Source organism: Notolabrus celidotus, chromosome 19, assembly GCF_009762535.1.
Source record: "Notolabrus celidotus isolate fNotCel1 chromosome 19, fNotCel1.pri, whole genome shotgun sequence".
Taxonomy (NCBI): Eukaryota; Metazoa; Chordata; class Actinopteri; order Labriformes; family Labridae; genus Notolabrus; species Notolabrus celidotus.
Genome location: NC_048290.1, coordinates 2334604 through 2347085, shown reverse-complemented (window position 1 = coordinate 2347085; position 12482 = coordinate 2334604). Strand labels below are relative to the sequence as shown.

General features: G+C 42.0%; 1 protein-coding gene and 1 long non-coding RNA gene across 2 annotated transcripts in view; one reads left to right on the top strand and one right to left on the bottom strand.

Annotated features, from left to right (window-relative positions):
* Window positions 1-12482, top strand: part of zswim6 (zinc finger, SWIM-type containing 6) — a 52433-nt gene that overhangs the window by 32046 nt on the left and 7905 nt on the right. Inside the window, exons 3-9 of the mRNA XM_034709721.1 lie at window positions 1664-1812; window positions 1904-2054; window positions 5799-5978; window positions 6598-6774; window positions 6860-7006; window positions 7644-7790; window positions 9715-9978. Coding sequence (XP_034565612.1) covers window positions 1664-1812; window positions 1904-2054; window positions 5799-5978; window positions 6598-6774; window positions 6860-7006; window positions 7644-7790; window positions 9715-9978 — 1215 coding nt within the window. The remainder of the gene's footprint in view (window positions 1-1663; window positions 1813-1903; window positions 2055-5798; window positions 5979-6597; window positions 6775-6859; window positions 7007-7643; window positions 7791-9714; window positions 9979-12482) is intronic.
* On the bottom strand, window positions 6450-7961 carry LOC117831175. The gene is made up of 4 exons (XR_004634955.1): window positions 7621-7961; window positions 7426-7518; window positions 6913-7052; window positions 6450-6804 (listed from the first exon to the last, which is right to left on the bottom strand). It is a non-coding gene; the product is annotated as an uncharacterized LOC117831175 (long non-coding RNA).

The following is a 12482-nucleotide window of genomic DNA, read 5'->3' as shown; positions in this document are numbered from 1 at the left end:
ATCCACCATGAGCGTTGCACCTCGCAGTATTTAGCAAGTTACAGTGGCAAGGACAAACTTCCTTTTAACAGGCAGAAACCTCCAGCAGGACCAGACTCATGTTAGACACACATCTGCTGAGACCGTGTTGGAGAGAGGGATAGAGGGAGATGAAGAGAGAGAGAGATGATAGTGGGGAGACGGATAGTAGTAGTTGTAGCAGCTGGAGTCTGGCACGTCCACAGCAGCAGAGATCCAGAGGAACCTACGAGACAAGGGAGCTCAGGGACTCCAGAAAGGTCTAAGAAAAGAGAGAAGAGAGAGAAAAAGAGGAGAATAAACAGTGAAGGAATGACAGAAGGAATGGGATAAGAAAAGGAGACAAAGGATGAAGAAACATGAAATGAAAAAGGAGAGAAAGAAAGGAAGGAAGAAAGAATGAAAGGAAAAAGGAATGAAAGAAAGAAAGGAATGAAAGGAAACAGGAATGAAAGACAGAAAGAAAGAAGACAGAAAGAAAGAAGACAGAAAGAAAGAAAAAGAAAGAAAGAAAGGATGAATGACAGACCCAAAAAAGGAATCTGCAGCAGAGATCCAGAGGAACCTACGAGACAAGGGAGCTCAGGGACTCCAGAAAGGTCTATGGTTAGTAACTTTAATGGGACAGGAAGAGTTAAAGTAAGAGACAGGCAGAGAGAGGAGAGAGAGGGAAAGACAGGATCCCAGTGTGTCAGTCTAAGCCTATAGCAGCATAACTAAGACCTGGTCCAAGCCTGATCCAGCTCTAACTATAAGCTTTATCAAAAAGGAAAGTTTGAAGCCTACTCTTAAAAGTAGAGAGGGTGTCTGCCTCCTGGACCCTGACTGGTAGATGATTCCAAAGGAGAGGGGCCTGATAACTGAAGTGATAGAAGTATGAACCCTGCCTGGAGTTCACCCTGCATGCATGAGAGCCTGTTTAAAGATCAGAGCGACCTTCAGGTGTTTAAGTCAGATTTCCACAGACTGAGTGGATTCATGCAGCAGCATGTAAACAGTTTTTAATTGAGTATAATTACAGTAAATGATGCTACAGTGTTTCTGCATGAATCTGGAGCAGTCCTCTTCTTCCAGTCTGTCACATGCACACTCGTCTCCCACATTAGTCTAACACCTCCAACATGAGGTCTGTCTGCTCTGTTCTTTGTGGTCACTTCATAATGATAAAGATCTTTCTCTGCTCGACTCTCATGGATTTAATCGTCCGTGGTGACACATGTTGAAACCCTGCGTGTCTTCTTGGCTCACGTTGTCTTGTCGTTTGTTGCTGATTCAGCAGATGTTTCTGTATTGATCTGTGTTTAAAGCTTAACCAGCACGGCATGGATGCATTAATGCAAACGCTGATGCAGCTATAGTCACGTCTGCTCCTTTTAATTTAAATATTCTGTGCTTCATCAGTTTGAATGCAGAGAAGAGGCTCATCCTGGAAGAAGGCGCTAGATTTATCTGATGTCTTAAGTTTCTCTGCAAAGCTTCAAGTTATAGATGTTTTATTTATTGCACACACATAAGGATGCATAAAACTGAAGTACTAAAATCCTCAGGGATGTTAAGAAGCAAAAACAAAACCATACATGCATTCTTTCGATCTGAATCCGTTCTTTGCGATGAGACGCTAACTGACTTCTTCTCTCTGCTACAGGAGCTCCAGATCCGACGGCGGGCGCCAGCGTGGACGACGACAACTGCTGGCATCTGGACGAGGAGCAGGTTCAGGAACAGGTCAAACTCTTCCTCTCGCAGGGCGGGTACCACGGCTCGGGGAAGCAGCTCAACTTACTGTTCAGCAAGGTAACGCGGTCACACCATACTGAACATGATGCTGCACAGAGGGAGGGTCTGAGGGTTACAGTTTACCCATAATGCACTCTGTTCTGAACAGGTGAGGGAGATGCTGAAGATGAGGGACTCCAACGGAGCGCGCATGCTGACGCTGATCACGGAGCAGTTCATGGGAGACCCCAGACTGGCTCTGTGGAGGCAGCAAGGGACCACCATGACGGACAAATACAGGCAGCTGTGGGACGAGCTAGGTACGACACACACACACACACACACACACACACACACACACACACACACAAATTATGAATATTTAACCTTTAAAACGTTGACCGAGCAGTCAGAGAGCGAGGGGTTTGTTCTGGTTTCTGTTTGTTGTTTGTTTTGTAGGAAAAACTCAAGACTGTGTCTGTTTTCTAGACCACCTTCTATACTAGCAGTACGTACTGATTTGACCAAATCCAGTATGTAGTAAGTGAACAAGAGCAAAATCTGTAGTGCCAAAACTCCCCGGATGTCTACTGATTCAGGAACATTTCTCAGTCTGCATCAGACCACTCTCCCTCGCAACTGTTTCCCACAATGCACAGCGCTAACGTTCTTCTTCTTCTGTTTTCCGTATATATTCCGTGCTGGTAAAAATGATTAGATTCCATATTAACCTCAATTTTTTAATTGTAAGTGATGATATAGAAGCAGTCGCTTTCCAAAACCGAAAATCCAGTGACGCCTGACCCAGCATCCTGCAGACCAGATCCAACAGAACAGTCAGACTACAGACTACCTTCAAACGCAGTCTGCAGTTCATAGGTGGTCCGTAGCAGATTTGAAAATAGACCTCAACTTCACAAGAACATCAGTTTTTAGAGGGATCATATTGAGGATGTTTTGAAGCATAAAATGGAGATTTTAATTCTGACGAGCCACCGAAAGTTAATAACCATTGTCTATTTATATAAAACAGCTAAAAACGTTATTTTTCCTCACATTCTTTTAAAGCAGGACGTCCTGCTGATTAATGAAAACACTGGTCTATTTACAGGAGCTGTAATAAGTGATGATTCAGTGTCAGTATGAAACAAACAGCACTAAGTGTAGAGGCTTCTAACTGAGACCAGAGATCTGTTTATTTGAATTTGTACACATAATATATAAAAGATCAATAAAAACAATTAAAAAAAGGTTTTTTTTCATATAAGAAACACAATAAGTGAATGAACGAAAAGGCAAGCAATAATAATAAATGATAATAATTTAAAATAAAAGATAAATGAATAAATATAAAAATAAATAATAGAGAAACTAAAAGATAAATAGGTGGAAAAGGTAAAAAACAATAAATAAAATAAATAAAAATATTACAAAATTAATAAATTATTATAATAATTATAATACCAAAAACATAAAATGTAAAAAAAACACCACAATAATCTGAGAACAGGGTTTTGTTTAAAACATAAAAGCATAACCGGCTCCTAAAGTGACCCTGCCTTTATTTGGGGCAGGCTTTTATTCTAAGTTTTAAGGTAATTTGCAGATAAAATGTTCCCACTGTCGTTTCCTCCAATGGACACCAAGAGGACGTGTTAATGCACCCCGACCTGTGAAAAGGATTGGTTTAGATACCATGAAAGAGGTTCCTGCGTGATTGGAAGTGTGAACAGCGTTACATATACAGGCTTCTAATTGAGACCAGGCTTTTGTTTAAAACTTGACGCCACACCTGGCATCTTTATTGGGGGAGGCTTTTATTAGAAAATTCACAGTATTTGCTAGAATCTATTGTATCCTCCACCAAGAGGAAGTGTTAATGAACCCCACCCAACCTGCTTATAGGATGCTTAAGACACCTTGAAAGTGCTTGAGTCCCCGTCCTACAGGCGATATGATCGGTGTGAGGACAGAAGTGTGTTTAATGAATCCGTGCTTTGTTCTAATGTGTCAGAGGAATGATTGCGTTCATACAAACAGATAGAACATCCAGTCGTCTGCGTATAAAACGACTCCCTCCTCCTCTTGGAGAATGAACCGTGCTTCATGCTTCATGTATGACAAACACACGGCGTCCTGTAGGTCTCAGTCCTCGCCTGTCCTCCCTTTGTTTTTGTTTTTCCTTCCCCTTAATCCTCCCTCGTGTTGTTGTTGTGATTCTTGCTCTCCGTTTCGTCACTCACGCCTGACATCACTACTCTCGGCGCTCTGTTTTCCCTCCCCGCTGTTGTCCTTGAAGCAGCCGTAACAAAGAGACGGAGGATAAACCCCCTCTCTCCTCTCGTCCCCTCCCCCTCCGTCCTCACCTCTCCTCCCTGTCCCCCCTTTTTTTTCTCCTTCACTTCCTCTCTTTTCTTCTCCCGTTTCATTCTGTCATCTGTCATCCTTTATTTATCCTTCAGCGTGTTCATTGTTCTCCTCCCTCCTTCTTTCTCGAGTGTCGTCAGGTTTTTTAGCCAACAATGAAGGTGATCTGGGCGAGCTTCTGCACAATTTGCAACAATTTGTCACCCTTCAGAAAATTAATCTGCAGCTTTAGAGCCGTCCAGGTCATTTTTTACTCTGAATATTCTCTCCTTCAGCTCCTCCTGTGGGCTGGTTCCTCTCCTCTTTGTTGTAAATCATTGTAATGTAAATATTTATGGGATTTGATCCGTCAGACACACAAAGAAACACAACTGAGGACATTAACTTGGACTCTGGGGAATACTTTCAGTCATTTTTTATTGTTTTCTGACATTTTTTAACATCACAAATATAATGTAGCAGTGAAATCACAATGACAACAACACGAGGAGCCCTGCTTCCTTTTGTTCAGAGCACATTTTAACACCTGGTTAAACACAATGAGACATTTTCCTTCTAGTTTTATTTTGCTTTTGACTTTAAAATCTATTAAATCACTTCTTAAAAGATGTTTTGTTTCAGGTTTTTAGGGACTGACTGTAAAAAAAAAAGGAGCTTTGTTGAGACTGAAACTATGTTTTTATTGACATTAAGCACATGTGACATATCTTGTATTTTGTAGAACAATTTATGAGAATATAAGATAATTCAAATAACCTGAATTGTTTACGTTTTAGATATATGTTGCTTAAAACAAAGGCATTTTTCACTTTTTTGGGGTTGTGTGCTGGTATACATAAAATGGCTTTATCACTGAGCCTTTATTTAATTTTATTTGAGTTAAACCGTTTAAAAAAATACATTTAAATTTAATTGTGTTCTTTTAGAGTTCCTAAAACTATTATTATTGAATTATTAGAATTATTAAAATTAAAGTGTGTTTAGTTATTATTATTAAAAGTAAAAAAATAATTATTATTGAAATTAAAATAAGTGTTATTCTTAAAATTAAAATCTTTGTTAGTTATTAAAATTTAAATTATTATTATCAAAATATAAATTATTGTTGTTTTTCATATTAAACTTATTATTATTATTACAATTTAAATATTATAATTAAAATATATTTTTTTTAATTGTTTTTGTTCTGAAAACTAAAATTATTGTTACTTTTAAAGATTCAATTATTGTTTTAATTAAAATTAAAAATATTATTATTAGATTTAAATTTAAAAATATTATTATTATTATCATTATTATCATATAGGAATGAGCTATTAAGACCAAAACCGCCTTTTGAACCATGCTTTAAAGATCGTCTTTCTTGAATGGGTGTGTATGTGGCTTCAGGGGCTTTTGGAGTCTGCCTCTAGTGGACACTTGATGAACTGCAGTTTTTAGCACTTCTGCTTTGTTCTGAGTCTTCCTTTCTCTCAGCTGGAGGTTGCTGCTTGAGTGAAAGTCTTAAAGTAGAGGTGAACTGATGATTCTGTGTGTCGTAGGCAGGGTTATATATTTAGAATAAACATGTAAACACGAACGTTTCCTCTCAGGTGTTTTCCTCCAGGAGAACAAAGGTGTGTGTGTGAAGGTGTGTGTGTGAAGGTGTGTGTGTGTGTGTGCGCCTCTCTTGATGTTGAACTGTGTGTTTTCTGCAGGTGCCCTGTGGATGTGCGTGGTGCTGAACCCTCACTACAAACCCGAGCAGAAGGGTTTCTGGCTCCGTCAGCTTCGCCGGTGGAACGGCGTGGACGTGTGCCCCTTGGAGGACGGTAACCATGGCAGCGAGCTGACCAATCTGACCAACGCTCTGCCTCAGGGTCCCGCCGGCAACCCAGGTGAGACGACACCCCGAATCTCAGCTTACATCGCATCAGAGTGTTTCTCTCTCTCTCTCTCTCCTCCCCCGCAGCCTCCCGTCCTCCTCCTCCTCTTCCCTCCCCCCTCTCTTTTTAATCAACTCTCCCCCTTCAATCTCGGCGCCTGCGAGCCTTATTACCTCTTTACTGTGGCTAATAGAATGAGCCTAATAACACAGTCCAGGTCCTGCAGCCTTTTCCCACTAAATCAGAGAAAACAGAGACACGTGAACGTTTCTATCAGCCTGCAATAAAACTGTTTGAATGAGAGGAGCGGCGAGGAGCGGCTGTTATTACTGCTGCTGTTTGCTCCTCCACGGGCCTCAGTTTGTTCTGTTATCACCTTTCTTTAACCCTGAAGGCGTTTTTAAAAACATAAATCTCACAAGGATCACTCAGACAGGAAGCCCTGAAAGATAGAGACGCTCCCATAAACGATTACTCACTCTGTGCCATGAAGAACGGCTGAATTTAATGTTTCCTTCACTCTTCAAACTCTTAGTATTTCCAGCCCTTCTTTCTGAATAAATCCCAGCATGCACCTGTCTCTTTACCTTTCTTCCATCTGAGGTTTTAATCCCCTCTGTGTTTGTCTCAGATTCAGTGACCCGGCCTCACCGGACGGTCTTCACACGGGCGATCGAGGCGTGCGACCTTCACTGGCAGGACCCGCACCTCCAGCACATCATCACCAGGGACCAATACACCAACTACTGCTACCACGACCACCTGGACAGCTCGCTGTTTGACGCCCGAGGGTGGCCTCTGTGGCACGGTGAGGGCGCAGGAAGCGTGCATTTTTAAACTACATGAAAGCAGAAAGAGGAGATCTGAAGTTTATGTATGTTCTTTTCCTGCAGAGCACGTACCGACGGCGTGCGCCAGAGTGGACGCTCTCAGATCACACGGTTACCCAAAGGAAGCACTCAGGCTTGCCATCGCCATCATCAACACTCTGAGGAGGCAGCAGCAGAAACAGATGGAGTTCTTCAGAGCTCACAAGAAAGGTCAGTTTCTGCTTCTTCAGCGTTTAAATGATTCATTTAAAGTTCTCTGAAAACAAAGTGAGACTCACAATGAATGAAAAGTGGAGCTCAGGTTTTTTTTTTGGCCTTTCAAAGATTATGAATTTATGCATTCCTTCTATTTTAATCAGAGCGGCAAAGAAATCAAACAGAACGAGTCAAATTATGTAAATATGGGAATAAAGCTTTCATATTTCCATAATTTCATCCTGAAAACAGAGACAGCTGCTGAAACTAAAGTTAGATTTTCAGTCTGAGCTTCAGATTACTCTCGTTTGAAAAGCTATCTGCTTTTTTTTTAATGGGACAAAGATGAAAAAACAGAAGAAAGAAAAGTTTGCTATGAGCTGCAAAACAGCGAACAGCAAGAAAGGCATCATAAGAAACAATGAATAGCTTACCTTGAGAAAAAGCCGTCTATGTTTGGATGTTTTCAGCAACTTCATCGACTAGCTTGTCAGCTTCTTGGAGACGTTATTATCTACAAGTAGCTGCTGCAGGAAGATGAAACGTCTCCATTGTTCCCTTCATTCCTCCATCATGAAAGAAGTCAAAACTACCCAGAAGCCCTGACTTTAAAAGAAAGCATTACTCACTGTTTGTGTCTGTTTCACCGCAGAGCTGCTCCACAAAGGAATAACATCCATTACGAACCTGGAGGGCTGGGTGGGTCACCCTCTGGACCCCATTGGGACCCTGTTCAGCACCCTGATGGAGACGGGGCGAGGCGGCGAGGACGGAGCCAACGCACTGCTCGACTTCTCAGGTACGAAAACACTCATGCAGAAGTTCAAGCTTTTAAAAACAACGTGGAGATACAAGTCAAGCATTCAGGAAGTCATACTCAGGCAGAAGCATCATCAGCTCAAATAACTCAGCTGCTGCAGGAGGAGACAGTTTAAACGTTGTAGTACAGTCAATCAATCAATCAATCTTTATTTGTATAGCGCCAAATCACAACAAACGTTATCTCAAGACGCTTTTACAAACAGAGCAGGTCTAGACCACTCTATGTCAAATTATGAACAGAGACCCAACACCAAGACAGGATAAGACTCAGTCTGACCCCACCTTAATCCACCATGAGTATTGCACCTCGCAGTATTTAGCTAGTTACAGTGGTGAGGACAAACTTCCTTTAACAGGCAGAAACCTCCAGCAGGACCAGACTCATGTTAGACACACATCTGCTGAGACCGTGTTGGATCTGGAAAGAGGATAGAGGAGAATAAGAGAGAGAGGTGATAGTGATGAGACGAGTAGTAGAAGCTGTTGCCGCTGGAGTCCAGAAAGTCAGCAGGAGGACGTCTACAGCAGCTCAGAGGGACCTACGAGACAAGGGAGCTCAGGGACTCCAGAAAGGTCTATGGTTAGTAACTTTAATGGGACAGGAAGAGTTAAAGTAAGAGTCCGCTAGTTTGATCCAGTGATTCCCAATTTAGGCGTCAAACCCTCCAAAGGTTCATGGATGAACTCTGAGGGCTCATGAGGACATTTTTGAACCCACATCTGCTTGTTTTTTTCTCTTTAGGGCATAAAAAGTAAGAAAAAACTCTCTGCTGCATCATCACAGGGAGTTTTATGTCAGCCAGTGCTCTTAAAACCTGGTCTCTACATGGTTAACTGATAAACCCAAGGGTAGTGAAGAGGGAAAAGATTCTGCATGCTGGGTTTTTGTGCACTTTGCTTTTTTCCTGCTTTGAACACTTTGGAAATCTTAAAACTGGGCTCATATTTGCTTACTAGGAATGTATGCAAGTGAATAACTTAAAAGCCAGAAAGGTTGGAAACTACCGCTTCATCTTGGTCTGTTTAGATGAAATATGGATCTGTGGAAGTAAATATGAGTCTTAAAAGTTGCTGAGGAGTGTAAAGTACAACATTTACCTCTGAATAAAAGAGGAGTAGAATGAAATGTCACCACCGTCACAGTTTCCCGCTCCGCAAACACACACACCGCGTCTGATTCAAACATTTACTCTGCAGTGATTTCGTCGTTCTGTCAGAGCTTCAGGCCCTCAGGTTGAAATCAGCAGCAGTGACACAGACGAGCTGATTGGCCTCGAGTCATCCTCCAATAACAGCTCATGAATAAGACATGCGGCAGGAAAAACACTCCAATTAAAACGCATCAATTATGCAGCGAGCGCGGAGAGACCAACGAATTCAACAAACCTGGAAAGACGGCGTGATTCTCTCCTGAAGGTGCTCTGATGGAGGAGTTGTAAAAGTTTCAATTAAGACTTCTAACACTGGGCTATTTGTGGCCGTGTGTGTGTGTGTCTCTGTGTGTGTGTGTGTGTCTCTGTGTGTGTGTGTGTGTGTGTGTGTGTGCGTGTGCGTGTGCGTGTGTGTGTGTGTGTGTGTGTTCATCAGGGACTGTGAACCCTCCTGGGATGAGCTGTGAGGTCTGCCAAGACATCATTAAGCCATTAAAACACATGATTACCGTCCTCAGGAGAATCCTGGCTCTGAAAAAGAGGCAGAATGAACAAATACATCAATAACTTTATCAATACTCCGCCCTGAGGGAGCGTTTTCCTCCCTGAGTCATCCCTCCCCCCTCTCAGACCGTCTGTGTGTCGACCCTCTTTCACAAGGAGTCCTAATACCTGACCCCCCCTCAGCCAAACATCTGTGTTGATTCTGGTTGATGCTCACGTGGCTCCATGTCTCTCTTTCTCTCGAAGGCTCCCAGGGTTCAGGCCGGAGGGCGGAGCTTCCTGTTTGCCCAGCGCAGCAGCGTTTCCTGGAGGACGGCGAGTCGTTCGTGTCCCTGGCGGTGGAGACGGCTCTAATCGGTTTGGGGCAGCAGCGTGTGATGCCGGACGGACTCTACGCTCAGGAGAAGGTCTGCCGGAACGAAGAGCAGCTCCTCGCCCGGCTTCAGGAAGTCGATTTAGACGACACTTTGGTGAAGATCTTCCGGAAACAAGCGACTTTTCTGCTAGAGGGTGAGTACGAATCAAAGACTTCTTTGTTTGCATGCATGGTCGGCAAACTGAGATTTGAAGACCACCTTTGCTAGCTTTGATTTCTAACGAGCAGAAATAGATCAGGGGGAAAATAGAGGAAGCAATGAGCATGCATATGGTCATGGCTGGGAGTCATTGCTGCTGTTGCCGTCAATTTTGGTCCATTAGATCCCCTGGAGTAGTGACCGCTTATTACTTTCTGATGAGTCTCAGTTTCACCGTTAAACATCAAGTTACACACAGACTTCACTTTGCCTTACTTAAGCAAGATGAGCCAATGGGAGAACTAGATTTTCTTGTGGTTAATTTGCAGTTAATATAATAATAATTATGGAAAAGAGAGGAGTGATATTCTGAGATTAGAGTCGCAAATTAGTGAGAAGAAAGTTGCAAATTTATGAGATAACACGCCTTTCTTTATCACAAATTTGCAACTTTATAATCCAACAAATTTGATACTTTTTCACCCAAATTTGTGAGTTTAATCTGAGAATAGTACGCTTCTTCTCTGGATTAGTTTTATTTATCTACAATGGCCGTAATACATCGTCATAGCTCTGTCCTCTAGAGCAGGGGTTCCCAAAGTGTGGGTTGTGAGATGTCTTCCAGAATGTTTTATTTTTCTTAATTAACTAAAAATACTACATTTTACCCATTCCAGTAAAAAATATTGACAAAAATAGTAGCTAACCTTGAAATAAAACCTTGAAAATAGAAAATGTAATGAGTTTTCAGCCTAAGTTTAGGGTTAGTGAACAGTTAATTATCTAAAGCATCAGTAGCAGCAGGTTCATTCATAACTGCACAGGAAACACAGACACATGCTCATATAGGTAGGGTCATTTTCTACAGACCAGCTAAATGAAGCCACATTAAATCACTTTGAGGGACAGTGGGGGTCGCAAGTTTTTGGAAGCTATATTTTGGGGGTTGCGGGCTGAAAAGTTTGGGAACCCCTGAACTAGAGGAGAAGGAAACCATTTTTTAAATGGAATGCATGATTGATGCATGATTCCTGAAGTCAGGAAATCTAAACGCTGATTGGCTGTTGCGACACAGCGTCGAGCGAATTTGCTGTCCAAGTGTAAATGTTTGAGAGAAGAGCGAAATAAATCGAATTATCACGGATGGGTGCCTGGATCTGGATGTCATCATGGTGGATTGTGTTCTGCCTGCTTTTGCTCTCCATACTGACAGATTTTCCAGCGTGCACCAAAAACCTCCTGGTCACTCCTACTCAGACTACTTCCCATGCTCCAAATCCAGACCCTACTGAGTACAGATTCAATGTTTTCATGTAGAATCTGTAAACAGAGATTATCTACACACACACACACACACACACACACACACACACATACGAACGACTCCCTGAAACACAACCAGTTCTTTGTGCTTTCATTATCAGTGACCATGTGTGTGTGACTGTGTGTGACTGTGTGTGTGTGTTGTGTTAACTCTGCGTACTTCAGTGTGCCGTACGTGTTCTTTACACTCTGACTGTTTGTACTTGGGTGTTCATGGCATTGTCAGTGTGTTTGCTTACATCCTCTGAATGAATGTGTGTGCACTGAGGTGTATCATAAGCCTGTTTGTGTATTTGATGTGGCTCCTCATGGTTCAAGGCCCTTTTACAGTCCAGACCCAGCACAATAAACCTGCTTACATAAAGCCTGGGCTAACTTAGCTTCATATGCTGTGGAACATTTTACTCTTTGAGCATTTTTAATGGGGAGATCTTTCTTGTTGACTAAAAATCTATAAATATAAGGTTTTCATGAGCCTCAAACATTTTCTCCCTTCTGTGTTAGAGAGCTTGAAAATAAGGATTAATGGTCTAAATTTTCCACATTCGTTAAATTAAACACTCTTCTCATAGTTTTACCTCAAAAATGTGATCTACCTGCAGGAAGACCAAAGAAAAACTTCTATTTAACTGAATTATAATCTCCAAGAGTCGTAAGAAAACGAATGAAAGAAGTCATTTCTGTGCTGCCAAGATCTGACGAGTTAAAGATCAAAACTCACCTTTTTCTGGATTAAGAAATTAAATATTTACTTTGTTCATTTAGACTTATTTCATCAAAGTGTCACCGTGCTTTAACGAAGGAAATAGAGACCACAATCAATCAATCTTTCTTTATAAAGCACCAAATCACACCAAATGTTCTCCTCAGACTCTTTCCAAACAGAGCAGGTCTAGACCGTACTCTATGTTCTATCATTAACAAAGACCCAACATTAAGACCGGATCAGATCCAGTCCCATCTTACAGACAGGACTCAGTCTGATCTCATCTTAATCCACCATGAGCAGAGCACTTTGCAGCATTTAGCAAGTTACAGTGGCAAGGACAAACTTCCTTTAACAGGCAGAAACCTCCAGCAGGACCAGACTCATGTTAGACACACATCTGCTGAGACCGTGTTGGAGAGAGGGATAGAGGGAGATGAAGAGAGAGAGAGATGATAGTGGGGAGACGG